The following is a 20,210-nucleotide window of genomic DNA, read 5'->3' on the forward strand; positions in this document are numbered from 1 at the left end:
GATTCGCCTTACCGTACTTTTGCCACTATGCTTATTCACAATTATGAACATATTAGATGGTTGAAGAAACATGGATGACTAAAGTAACCCAGTTTGGTAGTATTTTGTGGACGATTGAAAAAACATATTATTTTTTGGGTTTCAATTTGTATGGAATTTATATTGTTGCTCAAGATTGGGGTGATGACACTATTTGTGATATTTAACTGTACCACATTAATCTTGGTTGTTACATTTACAATCCATCAAAAATTACACACATGTACCAAATGTTAGTGGGGAAACTGTTTTAAAAACTGGAGAACGAGTCCATGCATTGCTACATATATAGTACAAAATAATTTTTGTTGCTTAATCAGTTCATGTCCAACTAAAATTGTGCCATTAGTGAATACTATCATGTACACATTTCAAATGACAAGAGTGTAATAGGACTAGTCCTTGGCAGAGTAACAAAATAACTAATAAATTTTCTAAATTTTACGTTTAAGAAAACACATAAAATGAACAATACAAAAAAAAATTAAATAAAAAATATATTGTTAATACAGAGAAAGTGATAATTCATTTCATCTCCCCACTTAGAAGGCGCGCAAAGGTAGTTCTTTGCAAATTTTAAAAACACCAAGAACAATGACAGTATTTGCTACAAAAAAGCAACAGAGGACCTGCATTTTCTTGCTAGTAAGCAACACCTAATGTACCCTTCAACGACTTAGAAAGAAAGAACGTCTAAGAAATCTAAGGAATTATAGTTGTTAATCACATTCCGTGCATAAATATCATACTAAGTTTTGGAATCGATGTATCAACTGTGTAGTCAATTGGTATCCATAAATTTCAGCAAGCTATACATACATCGTTGGATTTGAACCAAAAAAAAAAATTTATAATTGGACATGTCTATCAAAAATGTCGAAGCATCATACTAAATAATATTGTTGACATAAACCATCCAAATGTTGTCCATCACATAAGCCATCCATGAATCCTAACATTGTTTCAATTTTTTTTTCAAAATACATGGGACAAAAAGTAACACTGTTCGCAAAAGTATGGGACAAAAAGTAACACTGTTCGCAAAAGTATGGGACAAAAAGTAACACTGTTTGCAAAAAAAAGTAACAGTGTCAGCTAAATCATTGGCCTTGCAAACTTTGTTCAACCATCATTGTCTGTGTCCATTTGTTGGCTGTCATCATGGTTGGACCCATTAGATTCCTGCTCACTATCATTAGAACTAGTTGAATTCTCAAAATCTTCACCACAAAAGGCTTTCCGCATTTTTTTTAGCTCTAACTTGACCTTCCTCATGTCTTTCTTGTGCTGCAACTCCATCCGGTTCAACATGGACACAGCCTCGTACAAACGAGTTGATATGCTCTCCAATGAAGTAGGATCTTGTCTTTCACGGTGCTTTCGACTTTGCCCTTGTGTTTTCCCATACGTTCCACGACCTATGTGGCTCATCTGCCCCTTCCATTCATCATCTGGTCGAGTCGGTACACAAAGCCCAAGTAGCATATCAGTCACAAGGAGGCCGAATGGTAATGCTGCATGTGGATTGTTAGCTTTTGCGACAGAATCCACAACTTGCCAAATTATCTTCGGAACATCTAGAGGGCTGAAATTATGGACAGCATACAACATGAGTGCTCGTTCATGGTCAAAAGTGGATTTCACCCCCCTTGGGTCAAGATTGTACCACAAGATAAGATGAAGAACGGCAACGTCAGGCTTCAGGAACTTTACATGATACTTGTCTTGTGGTATGACTCCTTCAATGTACAAATCATCAACAATTTGGGCTTCATTAGGAAGGTCAACACCAGGAAGGTATGGATATTGTGTTTTGTCATCATGTGTTGGTCGCTGAATGTCTAAGAATTTTGATATGCAATCCGCAGAAAACACCACATCTTTCCCCCTCAGTTTTGTTTTCAGAATCAAGTTCTCTGTATCAGTTGGCTTTTGTATGCTACCAAAGAATTCCCGTACCAGGTTGACATTAGCCTTCCCTTCCCGTTCGATTAGGTTTTGGATATGCAGGTGGCCCACAATTGCTGGAATATCAGTATGAGTTAACTCCTTCAACTTGACAGCCCGCTCTACCGTAATAGCCCGTTTAGCAAAAATACCAAGGTCAACGTGAGGAGCTTCCGCTTTTCCTTTACTCGGTTTTTTTGTTGTCTTTTTCCGTGGCATCTTCAAGTTTGATTAGTTGCTGCTCTGAATCAAGGAATATTACCCAATAATCACGGACAACTTCCACAGATTCCCGAGTAGAAGCCTAACACAAAAAATAGTAGATAAGCAATAGTTATTGTGCAAAAACTAACTACAAGATATAAGAAAGTAAAACAAAAAATCTAACATGGGAACTTGCTATAAGAACTAACAAGAAAGAGCACATGCTTCAGGGGAAAAAAAAATTGGCAGAACAACAATACCAGCTGGCTCCTATTTCTGAAATTAAGTTCTTTTTATTAATGCGTAATAAAAGCACAGTCAGAAATTGAAAGAGAGTTCATCTCATTCAAAAGCACAGTCAGAAATTGAAAGAGAGTTCATCTCATTCAAATTGCACTAACGGCTAGGAGTGGATTGATACCATACAATAGTACAATCAAATTTAAATTTAATCCAATAGTGTTCCAATACAATTAAGAGCTTCTAAGTTTGTGTGTTCAACTACTAACCTCAATTGCACCCTTATATAGAAACTTCTTAGAAGACACCTATATAAAAAACAAATATAATGCCATTTTGTGTTCACATACCTCAGAAGCAGCAGAAGGAACTGAGTCACTTTAGGAGTGTTCACATGCCTTATATAGTCACTTTAACTGTACTGTTAGGACATTTTTCGTCCATATTTGGGGAAAAATAGAAACTTCAGCTGGAACATTATCAACAACTGAAAAGATTGTTTCTGGTTTGGCGAGCGTTTTATTTACAGAAAATTTACTCTTTAAGATGGGTCAAGTAACACAAGAAACTATTATATATTTATTAGAAAACAAAAAATTACAACAGTTCTTTTGTGTGGTGCAAAGCAATGGTGCACGTTTAATCGTCCCTAAAAGTGAACACATCTAGGAAAATGAAAAAGATAACAATTGTAGACCCTAAATTCCCAACCAAAAAAGGTGAAGTTTAGATTTGAAAAGAAGAAATGAAATAGGTATAGAAAACCAGTTACAAAACACAAAAGTGAAACTTGCTATACTATAGAACATTAATGTACAGTATTTCATTCCAAATCTGTTAATCCCATAACCGTTGTGAAGATTCTCTCTTAACAATTCTTCCTTCCATCCTTTTATGACCTTGTCGATGAATCCCTCAATTCTGCTCTCCAAATCATTGTTAAATTCGTCTTTATCATCATCCTAACCAACAACACCATCGCTACCATTGTCATCATTTTCTTCATCGTAACCATCCGAACCATGATAAATGGCTTATATATTTTTGTCATCGTCATCATTGTAATTGTCGTTGTACTTGCTGCCGTGTTGGCTGCTCTGCTCCTCATAGGTACTGTCTGTGTATTCGGTGTGCTCTTCCTCTACTCCATAACGAAAGTGGAGGACAGGCAAGAATGGATCAAGTACATCAGTAGATGATGGGCTGTAACTTTTGACAATAACGACGCATATAGCATGAAACACCAAAAACATGAAAAGACGACTACATGAAAATCCGAGAATTTTGTGATATAATGTCACAGAGAAATTTAGAAGTGCCACATAAGTAGCTGCACATAGAATGAGCACTAGAAGTACTGGTAACCAGACAAGTCTCACGCCATGTGTTGCGTACAATTGGTTGATGTGGGTAACCATTTTATAGGTCTATATCAGACTTATGGAATAGGCAAGAGATATTTTCTCAGAAAGTGAATAGGCAAGAGTTATTGTTCTCAGAAAGTTTAAATATAATATATTCTCAGTTTACATTTGAGATATAGACAGATTGATCAAGTCTACTCTAGAAAAGTTGAAATTTTCAAGCATAAACTAGGAAGTCTCTCATCATCTCTTGGCATTGCCAAGACAAGTAGAAAGTATGAGCTTTTCATAAATAGAGAGGGGGGAGAGAGAGAGAGAGACCCTCATATAGCTCTGATCGGGATTTGCTGCACCTTCTACTCGAATGATCGTCAGTGGGACGATGACGGCGTCGGAGTAGGGCGACACCGGTGGGAGGATGGCAGACTGAGGTAGTGCCACCAATGGCAGCAAGAGATACAGGTATTAGAATCATAGGACTTGAGTGAATCTCCAGATTATTTGGTTGCGTTGAATATATATCTTGCATTTATTTTTTTATGAGATTACATATTTGAAAATAATTTTTTTTAGTAAATTTAACGTTTGGTTAGATGGAATGGATAGAATAAATAAATAAAACACTATTTTATTTTTTTTTAATTATTTACTAAGTAATAGCAATATTAAATATATCTTTAATATTTTAATTATTTTTAATTAGATTAAATAAAAATTTATTTTATTTTATTTTTTACACAATTAAATAAATTTATTTTTAAGAAATTAAATAAATAAAATATCAATAGAAATATACATTATTTTTTTAATTAAAATTTTAAATAAATTTGTTTTTAAAAATAATAATAATCAAACAATGAAATTAAATAATATATATATTAAATTTAAATAATGAAATTAAATAAAATATAAATAAAATTTTAAAATGAAGATTATTCCATGATTCGGATCTCTTGTGTGAGCAAATAGCCAAATAAGCTCAAGTCCTAATTTGACTGCATCAACAGCCTCAAGTCCAAAATTTTCTTAGATGCTTTTAGTTTTAAGGAAGTACATTTGCAAAGTTGGTTTAATGGTACGCTATTGTTTGAATGACAAGTTGGGTTCATGTTACTAAATTTTTTGTTGGGTGATGAAGTTGTTTATATTTTGACAATGCACATCTCCATCATCTCTTATTATACCTATACATCGATACCATACCATTCCACTATAAGCATAGTTATGTGTCACCTAACAGCAATGTCCACCATTGCTTACCAAGCAAACAGACAATTAAAAAAATCTACAAAAGAGAAATAGAGACAGTTCGGTATTATTAACAGTGATTGTTTGTAAAGTAATGGCATGAGCAACTCCCTATTTTATCAGCAATCAAACAAATTTTGAATGTTTTCACCTTTATTTTCAAAATTATTCTCCAAACTACGAAATTTATTAAGAATGCCTAAGATTAAAACAACTAAGACATTAACAAAACATAACTACTAGCCACTAATGTCTCCTTGTAAAAACAATGTTTCGATCACTGTAAGCCTCATCATGAAAGTCAACTACAGTGGATCATTTGGATAAATTGGCAATTCATCGATATCATCCGTGTGGGGATCCAACTCTGTGTTCATGAATGGTTCACTGTCTGAGTTGCTACCCTCTCTGTGGCTACTTGAAGCCAATTTTTTACACGTCCGCTTCGTGTGTCCGATGCTCCTACAGTAGCAAATAATGCATAAACGATTTTAATAATCATATGCATGTAACAGGATATTAAAAGGTCATACAATGAAAGTACCATACCTACAATACCCACACCGCCTTGGTTTTGGAGGTTTACCCATAGAAGATGTCCCTCCGGGGTTCCCTTTGGTCTTCACTACATTCGGATCACCAACGCCATATAGTTTGGGTGCAATATTTTTGTCCCCAGCCTCGGCGTTACATTCTTTTCTCATTGCCCAACGTTTTTTCATCTGCGATGTCAGCTGGAAAGCTATTTCCCTTGCCTCTTCAAAATCTTTGTCCGCGTGTGAGGCATAATATGACATTTCACTAAAACAGGAGCTGAGTATACCAAACCGAGCTGTCTGTGTTAGGGTGCTACAAATTTGGGTAAGACTTGGTTGTTGACACTTTGACCTACCACGTCTTGTCCATCTCTGCAAGACACAACTCGGTGGAATACACATTAATTGTTCAGATTTCATAACAGCAATCATGTGGCAGCAAGGGATGCCAAACGACTCAAACTTCAAGCAACAACATTTCATTGTGATATTAGCTGGAAAATACTCAACCGTCCACGTGCATGTTGGTGACTTGTACTCACCAAAACGGTAGGTGCGATGATCCTCAAGCTGAACTCTTTCCATCACAAACAATTTACCCTCTTTCCTGATTTCATGTTGAAACAATGAGAAAATCTTCCGAGTAAAGAGTTCAGCTGCATGTTTCTCCAAACTCCTCAATGGCGTAGTCAAAACCGGGAAACTATTCTCTGTTTTAGATTCTGTTTCTGCCTCATTAACACGCATTCTAGCAAGAGCCCTATCATACTGCGCTACAAATTCATACAGCCTAACCTTTTGGTTTAGGAATATATTGAAATATGCATTTATACCCTCGACACGTTGAGTGCTCCTCATTCCAGCAAACATGTGACCACGGAGATATGCCTCAGCCCAATTATCACGCTTCAGATGAATATCCGACACCCAGTTATTGTTCTCCAACTTGTACTGTTTCACCATAGCAGCCCAGGCATTGTCAAACTCTTCAATTTTACATTTCTTCAACATCAACTGTGCAAAATCAGTTGTAAATTCTGGTATGTGGACATTTGTTGAGGCATTTTTCTCCAGATGCCAAGAACATAAACGATGTCTGCAGTTTGGAATAACTCTTTTGATTGCCTGACGCATTGCCCTATCACCATCTGTTACAACGGAGATGGGTCTTTTACCATCCATGGCCTCCATTAACATTTCCAGCACCCACGTGTATGTCTCCATTGTCTCATCAGGCAACAAAGCACATCCGAATATAGTTGTCATGAAATGGTTACTCACGCCAGCTAGAATTACAAATGGCTTCTTATATGCATTTGTACGATAAGTTGTATCAAATACCAATACATCACCAAATGCAGCATAATCCATTCGAGACCTACAATCTGCCCAGAAAATCTTGTCCAACCGGTTGTCCTTATCGACGTTGTATTTGAAAAAAAATAATGGATCTGCATCTAATTTAGCTGACAAGTATCCTAACGCACCCTCTGCATCCCCTTCTGCGAGTTGTACTTTGCGCTCAGCTTGGAATTGATTGTGCAAATCTCTATGAATGAAGCCCACCTTCTCATAACCCCCTGACTGATGGACCATAAAATCCATGATCTGACTCGTTTTCATACCCACATTGCGCATGGCCTTTGCTTGAGCTTGGTCTGCACTTGTTACAAACCTATGCGACCAAAGAAAAGGGACGCAGTGTGGTGCTGCCAACGGATGGTTGTGTTCCCCTACAAAGTGGGTCACAACATATTTCCTAGCTGTCTTGTCATAACGCACACGAAATGTGGCATTACAAAAAAGTCTAGTTTCTGCCCTAGGAGTTCTTACCCGTTCCACACGTTGCAAGTATTTCTTTTCTCTTACACCTTCCCTTGAACAAACCCATTTCCTACTCTCTACAAATTTGTTGTCTCCAGTAATTCTTTTTCTACTTCTTCGTACGCTAAAACCGATGACCTTAGCGTATGCATTGTAGAAAGTATAAGCATCATCCTCTGAATTGAATTTCATTTGCAACACATCTTCCTTAGTAAGCATTCGTAAACTATCATAGGTTTGGGAAGCTAACCCTTCTTTCACATCAACAACATCATCCTTGCCATCTAGAGCAAATTGATCATCAATTTCAGTATTGACCTCTTCAGGCCTACTACTTTCAGGTTCATCCATTGTATATACACTTCTAAGTACCCTATTAGCAATTAAAACGAAACAAGTCAACTAAAAAACACACATGCCATTGCGCTGCTATAATTTACATCTCCAGGACAAATAAATATAATAGCACACCTGCCAGTGCCTTGCAATCAATTTAAAAAAAAATTCAAACATGTCTGCAAGCACCCTACTAACAACTAAAACCAAACAAAAAACCAAAAAAACCACACCCGCCAATATTGTGCTACCAATTATTACTTCTTTATAGAAAATGAACAAATAAGCACACCAGTCCGTGCTATGCTATCAATTATATGCCAATAATAAAAAAGCACCTGTAAGTACCCTACTATAAATTAAAATAAAATTAATTAATTACAAACACACCTGCCAGTGTTCTGTTATAAATTAAAATCAAACAAATAAATAAAATAGCACACCCGCCCGTGCCCTGCTATTCGTTAAAATCAAATAAATAAATAAGCACACCAGCCAGTGCACTGCTATCAATTCAAAACAAATAAATTAAAAAACACAAAAGCAATTACCCTACTATTAATTAAAATGAAACAAATAACTAAAGTAGCACACCCGCCAGTGCCCTGCTATTCATTAAAATCAAAGAAGTAAATAAGCACACCAGCCAGTGCCCTGCTATAAATTCAAAAACACAGAATCAAGTACCCTACAATCAATTAGAATGAAACAAATAAATATAATAGCACACCTGCCAGTGCCCTGCTATTCATTAAAACAAACAAATAAATAAGCACACCAGCCAGTGCCCTGCTACCAATTCAAAGCAAAAAATTTCAAAAACACAGAATCAAGTACCCTAATATCAATTAAAATGAAACAAATAAATAAAATAGCACACCCGCCAGTGCCCTGCTATTCATTAAAAGCAAATAAATAAAATAGCACACCCGCCAGTGCCCTGCTATTCATTAAAAGCAAATAAATAAAATAGCACACCCGCCAGTGCCCTGCTATTAATTAAAACCAAATAAATTAAAAAGCATACCTGCTAATCCAACCGCTACGAAGGAAGGGATGTCGGAGGTATAGGTTTATTTTGACGTTAAGATGGAGTAATTGAGGACCTATGACAAACAAAAACAAAACATCGAAATTGAGTTAGTAAAGAAGACAATAGTTAAGGAAAGTAATGATTATGGCGAGAAAAGAAAGAATCTATATACGAAAAATATTTAACAGATTTTAGAACCCCATGCCATGTGAGTCAATTAAACAAAAATACCTTTAGATTGTATTTGAATCTTGCATTTATGGGCAAAAAGGAAAAACAAGGGAAAAATGACAAAATTTAATAGTTTAGTACACCATGTAATGCGAGTCAATTAAACAATAAGTACTGATAGGTTATGCTTGAATATTGAATTTGAATAGGAATTGTGAATAGAAACGAAAATAGACGAAATTAGACAATTTTTAATTCATGCCATTTTTTTACAACACTAAATGGTGGAACAAAGAAGTGGATGATCCCATAAAAAAAATGCTCATATGATTATGATGTTACTAGGCAAGCGCGCTTTCTATTGCCTACCTTGCTAGCCATATCATCAAAAGATGCATTACCTCCATGTTCACTGTTAATACATATTTTCCTATTTTCAAACAATGTCACAATCAATTTAAAAGGCTGTTGAGGCTTATGGATTAAGACTCACTTCGAAGATCAAGGAATGCAGCTTACAAGAAAACCTTGCAGCTTAAAAAAACAAAGGCTCGAGCCCAAGAAGCAAGGCTCGTATAAAAGACAAGCATCACACTTAGACTGATCTTATGCCTACAATGCATGCTTGTCTACCTAGCCTAATGCAAGCAACCTATACCGATCATCACAAACTTACTTTTTAACTATCCGTCTTGCTACTTTATTTCAACACATTAAGATACACACGTTCTACAAATCACACCACTAGTTATAGATATCCCTATTTTTACTTTTGCACGGTCAATTACAAGTTCAAATCATAACAACTTGGTAGCTAAATTAAATTTCTATGAACTTTGCACAAATAATTTGCTCCTCAAACATAGAATCCCAAAAATAGTTGTAAGACATTGGTGTCCTCATACACTGTTAAAAATCTCATCATTTCATAACTTTTATTATATTGTTAATACCTTGTAGATTTTCTAATGTAGGCCTTAGTCCTATCAAATTTTGGCATTTCATCGCCTCCAAGGTAACTCATAAACCATTTTAGAGCATCTCCAACCTTTCACCAATTCTTTCAACTAATTTGATTTCAAATTTGAGTAAAAAAAACTTGATTTTATATGAACTACTCAAATCCTTTCAGTAAAATCTTTTTAAACACCTTCCTCTTATCCAAAATTCCCCTTTTCATCAAATTTGATCAGGCCCATCTCCAATGCTTCTTCTTTTTTTTTTTCCCATGAAATTTTGATTTACTGTATTGGTTCTCAATTTGCTAAAAGAAATAACTCTCCCTTCATGAGATTTAATGAAATAATTTCAGATAATTTTTTAACGCTTTTGATGAAAAAAAAAACAAAAATAACTAAATGGATATTCAACTAAGTCACAATAACATCAAAAAATCCATTCGTTTCTCACTTTCCACAATTCCCAAACAATTGCTAAAGGTAATACATCCCAAACCACTGTAATTTTCTTTCTAATAGGAAAAACAAGCCAGCACAAGAGTAATTGTTACAAACATAACAGATTTCAATAAACAAATAAAAAATTACAGTCTCATATCAGTTACATGAGTACAAAATTCAATCACCCACAAATCAGATTTCACACACTTAAGCCAAATTTGAAGTGTATATATGTATATATATATGAAATCAAAACAACTACCAAAGCAAACAAACATCAAAAACCTAAACCGATTCAATTCATATTTTGACATCCTTTTTATTAAGGCGAAAGCAATCGGAGCTGATAGATACTGTATAGACATATCGATTATCAATGCTAAATTTTATATTTAGTGTAAAAGAGATGAAAAATGAGACAAAATTTTATATGAATTAAAATTTTAAGGGAGCACAGTGAATTTCCTTGTGAATTATGGCAAACTTATGAGTTTCCTTCTCATAGTGCAGCATTATTATTTTCTTCATCTCCTAATTCTCTTTTGTCTTGTTTTTCAAATGCCAAATCAAGAACCTCAGCAAAACTCTTGCAGGAGGAGTTATGTTGTCTAAGGATGAAGCATGATGAGATCCTTCAAAGAATTAACAACATGTGGTACTGGTCAATAATTGTGAATGTGCATGAAAAAATAAATATCACAATGGTCAAAATCCTCCAAATACCATTTTTATTAAAAAGAAAGTCACTATAATGAATCGTGATGAACACCACATTGGGTTATAACTGAATATCACAATGGGTTGTGACCAACTTATTAAATTAAATACAATTTAAAATTCGTTAGGTTCTCAAGTCAACTATTAGGTCAACTCGGTTGGTTTAGAGTCCTAATCTTAATAACTTAACAGTGAACCAATGCTGAACTAACACATGAAGAAAGAAAACTAATTTGCAACAAATATGGTGATGCATCTAGACACAAAACACATATTTGTAAATTATATGTATATTAGCAGTAGGCCCTTCTACCTACTATAAAATAAAATAATGGCAGGCCCTTCTTAATCTGGTGTTTTTTTTTTCTGTAACAGATTTGACACACTGTTTTGGGTACTTTATTGTAAATAGAACTTAAGAATTTCATAACTTGTATATTCAAGAAGATGTAAAAAAAATATACAAGTATAACCATCTTCTCAGGCAAAAACAAGTTTACTTCCTAAAACAGTTTAATGCAGGATATGCAAATACAAATACGAAAACTTTAAGATTATGTTCGGATCATTGATTATATGTGGAGGCCAACAAAGGAAAAGAAAAGGAAAAGACGAAAATAAAGTCAAAAATATTTATTTGTTTCAATATTTCCCTTTCCTTGATAAATCCAAATTTCATAGCTAACATAAAATTTTCATTATGATGTGATCATCATCATGAAAATTAATGTCGCCTTTGGCTCTACTATGCATATAATATGTGCAAACAACTAAAAAAACACTCTTTACATTGACAATCGATACAAATAATCAAAAAGCAAACACAAACATGCGATGTTAAATGGAGGGCACAATTGTGGGTAGAAAGTATTTGAAGTGTTAAATTATGTTTCTAGAAACAGTTATAGTACTACTTTTGAATAAGATACTTATCACCAACTTGAGATAAAAGGTTCATGTATGTTCATTTTATGGTTAAACTAAATTCTCAAGAAGTCAATGTGTCATTCCTCTGAAAAATCCAAGTAGGTCTACCTTTTTGACAACTTGCAAAGCAGATTACCACTAGAAAACAATTAAAAAAGAAAAAGAAAAAGAGGCTAAGTTACATACAAAAGGAAAGTAAATAAATAAATAAATGAGAAGACAACAACTTTGAATACATCCATAGTTTTTTGAATTCAAGGACTGCTACTATGTCCTTAGCCTAATTTGTGTTGTGGGCTTCTATTTAAGGCTTAAATTTTCAAAAATTTCATTGTCGCGCATGTTATTCTTGTCATGAAATATACAAAATCTCTCTAAAAGTAGACTTTTCCACGAACATTCCTAGCTTTTAAGGATATCAAAAAGTAAATCCAAGTGCATAAATGATTTTCACATAATCATTCATAGTTGTCATACCAAGTAATCTGACTATGAAGATTCCTTGAACCAATACAACATTCTCATAAATCTTATAAATACCCAAAATTGGATAACTCTTACAACACTTCACCTTTCTTGGCTCAAAGGTTTTAAGTATTTTGTGTTCAATCTCTCTTCATATTGTGGTCATGTTGTCTATGTTCTTCAGGTTCTCTCTTTGCAGCAAAAACCATAGCTAATCCTTCTCACGATATGAGCTTCGCAATCCTTCTACTATATATACAAACGTGAAAGGGGCACTTTGAAGAATGGGAAGCAAGAATCGATACAGGAAATGGGGGTTAACAAAAGGGGATTTCGAAGAAGGGAATCAAAACAACTATCAAAGCAAACAAACATAAAAAACCCATAACCAATGTTTGTTTTCCAAATATATATGAGATTAGGATGGAATTGTCTCAATGGCTCTCTTGTTCTATTGAGCCAGTTAAATCAATGGCATAAAAAATGGTGGTCAAAAAAATATCGGCCAATATACATGATATTACAAGAAATGTTGTTGTACTTGATTCAAGGTAAAAAAATTAGTGTATTGGAGTTCTATTTTGATTGGAGACAATGATGCAAGGGAAATTGATAGAGTTCACCAACTTTTTATGATTTGTTGCATGAGTAACAAGACATAATTAATTTGAGGAGCAAGGCTACTAGTGAATCTACTACGAGTTCAAATCAATGTTAGTAAAAGTGTGAGGCACACTTAAGCACAAATACCTCCTAGGCCCTAAATGCAAAGTTCAAAGTCAAGCCTGATTGACATAAAATCAAATTTTTCAAAAATAATGTATTATGACAAACGATTCATAATACATAATAAATAAATAAAAAGTTATAGAAAATCAAATAACAATATATTTAACCTTTTAGCTAACCTCTCCAAAATACTGATAAGGTTGTGTCAGCAACAATCGATACAGGAAATGGGGGTTAACAAAAGGGGATTTCGAAGAAGGGAATCAAAACAACTATCAAAGCAAACAAACATAAAAAACCTAAACCTAATATTTTCCTATTTTTATAAACAAACCCAGTGAGTTCACAAACGTGGACTCACAGTTTCAAAGAAAGGGATTGCGGCGGTCTAGGGTTTCATACAATGGACATGGAGAAAGGGGGAGAGAAAAAAATTACAGAGAGAGAGAGAGAGAGAGAGACATACCTTCAGGCGAAGTCGATGGTGGGTCGTCTTCGCAGGGATGGCCTTCGAGTGATGGTCTTCGAGGGCGAAGAGGGAGGGTCTGCGTGCTGTCTCCCTTCAGGCGAAGTCGATGGTGGGTCGTCTTCGCAGGGATGGCCTTCGAGTGATGGTCTTCGAGGGCGAAGACGGAGGGTCTGCGTGCTGTCTCCAAAACAGAGGGGTTTGGGGAAAAAACTGAAACAATTTGAAAAAAAAAGTAACCGGTTGAAGGGGTTGCCAATATTCCAAATCAAATTCTTCATTGGCTGAGATTTATTTGTGAAAATCTAATGGCTTAAAATATATGTGTATATGATGTGCACATCTTATTGAGGTGCACATCTTAACAGCTCCCATATATATATATATATATAAAGAGTTAGCATGCTACATGGGAATGAAAATTTTAAACAAAATATTTTGATGATATATTGTAGTCATCTTATCTTTTTATGTTTAGGTGTATAAAAATTAATTATAAAAAATTAAATTAATTTATAATTATTGTCACATGATTTTACTATATATTTTTTTTAGCATATTATATAAATTTTATTTGTCATCCATATTTCTAATAAAAAAATTTGTACAATAACAATTATGAAAATCTATATATTTTTCCCACTAATAATCTACATCCATAAACTTAAAAGACGAGTATAATTGGTACTCTATTGAATCCCGTGGAAAGGCATGGACACAGAGTGAGAAGATTAAAGTGTCAGAATTAAAGGATTAAAAGACCAAAATAACCTTCAATTATAGTCATTACACTAGGTGGTAGAGGTCCAACAATTCTAATAAGAAAGTTGTTTGAGGGCTCGAAATCGTTTGGCTCGAAACTCAAAACGACGTCGTTTTGGGGTTTTTTTTTCCTTCATTTTCTTTTTTTTTTTTTCTTTTTCTTCTTTTTCTTATATTTGAACACAGACAAACAGAGGCAAGAGAGAGAAAAGAGAGAAGAGAAGAGAAGAAAAGAGAAGAAGAAGAAAAGATGGGGAGAAGGAGGAGGAAGAGAAGAAGACGGTGATGACGGAGGAGGAAGATCGATGGTGATGGCGGTGATCGGAGATTCAGATCTGAATCTTTTCTTCTTTTTTTTGCTGATGATGATGTTGATGAAGATGTTGATTTTTTTTTTTTCCCTAGTGGATCTTATCTGAAGATGATGAAGGGAAAAAAAAATTGTTGGCTGATCTTGTTGTTGATGATGTTCTTCTTCTTCTTCTTCTTTTCTACTTCTGCTTCCTCTTCTCTTTTCATCTTCAAAACAGAGAGAAAGAAAAAAGAAAAGAAAAAAAAAAAAATATCGTTTTGGATTCGGGACAAATTCGAACTTGAAAATTTCGGGTCCTGTAGCAACTCTGTTCCAATAAAAAATGCTATTAATCCCTTTCTAATTTGAACGTATAGATAAGACTTTATTAATTCTCCCTCTTAATTTAGAGACATTCTAAACATAAGATAAGATACATAATTTTAAAATATTATCAATCTCAAAACTATTATTAATTTTAAGATTAAATCACATGTAATTTGTAAGGTAACAAAAAGAAGAAGCCAAGTCAACTAGAAATATCAAAGCAATCCTGCTGCAGACCTCTAATTAGAGGTCATGCCGTACAGCTCTAATGAGCTGTTCGGGATTTAAAAAAAAAAACAGTTAAGTAAAAGACAAAAATAGGAAAAGAAAAAGACAAATTAAAGGTGTATTAGAAGTGTTTTTTTAGAGGTCCAAATCATTTTTCATATCAAAGCTATTGAACCCTCGTTATTAGTGGTGTACAGAAGTCCTTATCCACAGACAAAATATTTTTACTTGAAATTATTATATATAATAACGCACGTATTTATTAATCTAGAAATCGGAATCTCTTAACTAGAAGATATGAATTTTGAGTTAAAAAAATACATATTAATTTATTTAATGGTTGTAGTGAACTAGAATCTGGTTGAACTAATCTATCTATCCGCACATTTCTTTGAAAAAGGTTCATAGCCCATTAGACAAAAGAAGGATTAAAAATATCAAAGATCATAAGAAGATTGTGTATTAATATAAAAATCATGTGTGAACATATATATATATATATATGTTTGTTTTAGGTATGATTTATTTTTAAAACAAAAATAATACCTCCCTCTAATTTAGGAACTCTAAAAGAGCATTAATAATGTGGAAAAAAAAATTAAAAATAAAAAATAAATGAAGAAGATTGGGAGCTCTAAATTAAGAGCTCTAATAGCCTTAATTGGTGTGTGGATCCCATGTAATTTGATATTTTGGCCTTGGTTTTTTTTTCTTCTTTTTTTTTTACTTTTTGATTTTCCACACCATTAGTGCTCTTTTAGAGCATCTCCAACCATTGTTGCTATAATGCCGTTGCTATTGTTATAATTTGACAATAAATAATGCTATTTTGCAAAATTATAGTAATGGTGCTCCAATGGTCATTTGCTATTTTAGCAAATCTTAACCAACTTTTCCTCTAAGTTTGTAGGTGTTGTTTGGATATAAGTTTTTTGTGATTTTATTTTATTTTATTTTATTTTTGTCTTTTGTGACTTTTTTTTAACTGTTTGTAAAACAAGTTATATATTTATATTATTTCCGACTAAACAAATATAAAACATGAAAAAAATTGAAAAATTGGAAAAAAAAAATGAATATAATTGACCCCACCAAAAAACATATCACCACATATTTAATAAATTATACATTACAAAAATAATATTACATTATGTTGTAGAAAATACTGAAAAATAAAAAAAAAATGAAATTTCATTACAAAATAAAAATAGCTGTTTTTTTACTTCCAAATTAAAATAAAGCCGTTGGCTCATGTTACACATTCCCAAACAGTACCATCATCGTTGGATTATATACATCCAACGGGTTGAGATGAAGCCTTATCAACATATCTCTTATTCCAATACACTACCATCAATCCATCACTCTCTCTCTTCTCTCTCTATATTCCTCATTCTGATCATTAAACCGTATCTCATTCCAAGACACTACCATCAAACCCTATCACACTTCTCTCTATCTTTGAATTGGGGGTCGGTGTTTGGGGTTTCGGAGAGGCGATTAGGGATAAGAGAGGGATCGATTAAGGACGGATTGGAGATGAGAGAGGAATCGGTGTCGGAGTGCACGGTTATGGTAGTTGTCACGACCCAAACCCACCCCTACAGGTTTAGCATCGTAACCGGCCAGTAATCTTGGAATTACCGAAGGCCTCCGAGACATTTTATACATAATATTAGGGGCTAGCGGAAGCAAATAACAAATATACAACGTCCATTGAGCTGTGTAGACTTATGTGAGACGGAAAAATTTGAAACTTTTTATATACATAATAACACATCATTCTTACGTCATCATATAAATACAGATTAGACAAAAACGGACTTAGCCTTATATCCAAAATAAACAAAGACTTGTTTAACCAACAAGAAAACAAAACTTGAACTTTATGTACTTGGCCATAACCACTAGACATATCCGGAACATCCACGGAAGGCACATATGTTGACTGACAAAATAGAGTCCAGGCAAAAGCACTAGGCCTGGTCACGCGGCTGATCACCTACATACATAAATAATACAATGAGCTAAAGCCGAGTGAATAATAACAGGGTAAAGAGTCTTAATGAATAAGAGTTTATACCAGAAACAGATTCTTATCGGAAATAGAGTCTTATGCATATTCAGATTCCAAATCAGAAACAGATTCATATACATGTTCATATTCATTTTCATATTCAGATTTTGCATATGATCATACGTGGTACATCCATTAGCGCTAACAAATTCGATGACCCATAAAGAGACAGCATTAAAGGCATTCTGATGACCCATAAAGGGACCTAATGACCCGTAAAGGGACCTGATGACCCTTTATGGGTCGGCCATAAAGGCATTCTGATGACCCATAAACGGACCTGATGACCCGTAAAGAGACTTGATGACCCGTAAAGGGACCTGATGACCCATAAAGGGACGGCCATAAAGGCATTCTGATGACCCATAAAAGGACCTGATGACCCGTAAAGGGACCTGATGACCCATAAAGGGACGGCCATAAAGGCATTCTGATGACCTATAAAGGGACGCATATCATATGATGTTAAAGATGCCACGAATGCATTTCAGAATCTTAGATAATCATTCATTCATTTCAAACATAGCGCAGCATTTCAAAAACCAATCATTTCATAATTTCAAACATAGCGTAGCATTTCAGAAACTAATCATTTCATATCATAATGTTCAGAAAATATTTAACATTGAACATAACTTTACAAAGTTATTACTCACAGTGTTCTGGTGCTTGATTCGTCCTTGCGCTTGACCCTACATAATTCATAACACATTGGGTCATATTACAATTCATCACATTCTTTAGCTTGTTCAACATTCTTAGGCTCATTTCATGTTCTTTAATTCATTTACAATGTTTAATGCATGCCTAAGAGAGCTTTGAAATGAAAGAGAACGGAAAACGACGCATAAAACATCTTTTCAAAATTTCTAAAACAGGGCCCTCCGCTTGAGCGGACCCCTTTGTTCTACTAAAGTACTGGTTACTTGCAAATTACGCTCGAGCGAGACTTCTGAAGCTCGAGCGAGGAGTCTGGCAAAACAAGGTATGCTCGAGTGGGACTCTCCACGCTCGAGCGAACAGGTCGAATTCTGAGTTTTTTTAAATTATGTTTGAGCTTCAACACTTGGTTCCATCCAATGCAATCAATACCATAAAACTCATATTTCCACCATATAACTTCAAAGCTCATGCAAATTAATTCTCATATCGTTTTGAAATATACATGCATGTGAAATATAGGCTTCATTTTCAACTTAAATAGTACAATTGATGATCAACTTCATGAAATTCAACATTGCCATGCTTGCATGTGCAAAATAGCCCTCAATTCTTAATGAAATGCATGTTTGTATTCTAATATGCAAACTCACGACAATCCTTTATATGCATGTACACACAAATCTCAAATTCATCAAATTCAACTCAATTCATGTTCTTCATATCAAGCCCAATTCCAAATTCACAAATTCTAAAACTTGAATTGAGCTTTCAAAATAATTTCAAAACTTAGGTTCATACATGGCTTGTCTAAAACATACAAACTCTTGAATAATCAAGAAAATATGATTCATTTTAAATCATTTACATCAAAATTCCTTTAATTATAAATTGGGCTTATTGTTCATAAACCCATAAATTTTCAAAACTTAATTCTTATTTCATCAAAATATGAAATCAATTATTAGAAATCCATGATACATGTAAATTTACATCTCATACATATATCAAGGTTTTCGAACCCAAGCTCAATTGAAGAATTATAATTATTTCCATATTGATTAACCTTAACTGTGTTCATGAATTAATCCTTTAATTTCTTTAAATTGAACCTAAACTTAATACAACCCGACATAACTCAACATGATTCAAACACAACTTAATTCAACAACACTATTTGCACTTTAACATAATTCAAGATAAATTCTTGAATCCCATTTCAACATTCCATAACCAAATTTATGTCGTCCATATCATTGACACATCTTTTCTCCCAAATTTCATTTCATGTTATAGCATGATTTACATTATCCTTAATAAATGTTCAATCGTTAATTTTTAACATAATTTTCAAATATTTCCAAAATACAATTAAACTTGTATATGTATAATTCAACCTCCCAATATCATGATTTACTTTCAATTTGGGCAAAATCATTAATTATCATCATGACTCAACTTAGGGTTTTCAGGAAAAATCAAGACTTTCAAGAAAAATTAAAACTTCTCACGCTACTTCTTTTTATTCCAATTTTCTCATTGATTAAACACCCAAGGTTCATAATCCATAATCTTAACCCAACAATTGAATGCTAACACTACAATTCCCATGATATAACACTATATGCCCAAAAATGTAGATTTTGCCTTTATATAACCAAAATACTACAAATCTATCTATTAATGCAAGTATTGAAGAAGAACTAGGACCCCTACCCCAAGAATCGAGCAAAAGAGCAAAACTTTGATGAGATTCTTTCACAAATCCAAATTCCAATCAGTAGAACATATTGATCTTCAAGCCTCTTCACTTTCTTGTAAGGGATCTTGCCCAAAACTTAGAGGAATGGAAGCTGTTTGGGGTTAAAAACCTAGGGTTTTTAGACTAAGGGTGAGAGGAATGAAGAAAGGAGGTGGAAATGTGAAGAATGGCCTAGAAAAGTGCCTTTAAACTTGCTGAATTCGGAGGTCCACTCGAGCGTATCTTTTCCCGCTCGAGCGTATCTGCTTCCAGCACAGATTCTGAAACTTCAAACGGGTATAACTCTCTCATCCGGACTCCGTTCTAGGTTGTTCTTCTGTCCAAATCGAAGCCCCGAAAATAAGCTTTCCAATGGTTCTAGCCTCACACCCAAATTCAAAGTGTGGAAAAAGAAAAAGGCAAAAGAGTGACGGCTGTTCGTAGGAAAAATTATCCGAATTAAATTCTTGGTTCACT

General features: G+C 34.1%; 2 protein-coding genes across 2 annotated transcripts; both read right to left on the bottom strand.

The window, feature by feature from the left end:
* Positions 1-906: 906 nt before the first annotated feature.
* Positions 907-14,009, bottom strand: LOC145822952 (uncharacterized). The gene is made up of 3 exons (XM_082921575.1): positions 13,647-14,009; positions 8,766-8,844; positions 907-2,290 (listed from the first exon to the last, which is right to left on the bottom strand). The coding sequence occupies exon 3, from the start codon at positions 2,203-2,205 to the stop codon at positions 1,162-1,164; it is 1,044 nt and encodes a 347-aa protein (XP_082777701.1). The 5' UTR covers positions 2,206-2,290; positions 8,766-8,844; positions 13,647-14,009; the 3' UTR covers positions 907-1,161.
* Positions 4,747-8,745, bottom strand: LOC114280970 (protein FAR1-RELATED SEQUENCE 5-like). Its single transcript, XM_028223387.2, has 2 exons — positions 5,592-8,745; positions 4,747-5,504 (listed from the first exon to the last, which is right to left on the bottom strand). The coding sequence occupies exons 1-2, from the start codon at positions 7,751-7,753 to the stop codon at positions 5,348-5,350; spliced, it is 2,319 nt and encodes a 772-aa protein (XP_028079188.2). The 5' UTR covers positions 7,754-8,745; the 3' UTR covers positions 4,747-5,347.
* Positions 14,010-20,210: the final 6,201 nt, after the last annotated feature.

This window comes from Camellia sinensis, chromosome 3 (genome assembly GCF_055761805.1).
Source record: "Camellia sinensis isolate YWXY chromosome 3, ASM5576180v1, whole genome shotgun sequence".
Lineage (NCBI taxonomy): Eukaryota > Viridiplantae > Streptophyta > Magnoliopsida > Ericales > Theaceae > Camellia > Camellia sinensis.

Bases quoted from the DNA above. Each gene is read 5' to 3' on its own strand.
- LOC145822952 (XM_082921575.1), bottom strand. From the start codon at position 2,205: ATGCCACGGAAAAAGACAACAAAAAAACCGAGTAAAGGAAAAGCGGAA.
- LOC114280970 (XM_028223387.2), bottom strand. From the start codon at position 7,753: ATGGATGAACCTGAAAGTAGTAGGCCTGAAGAGGTCAATACTGAAATT. The intron at 5,505-5,591 runs GTATGGTACTTT...TTGCTACTGTAG, and splicing joins AGGCGGTGTGGGTATTGTAG to GAGCATCGGACACACGAAGC.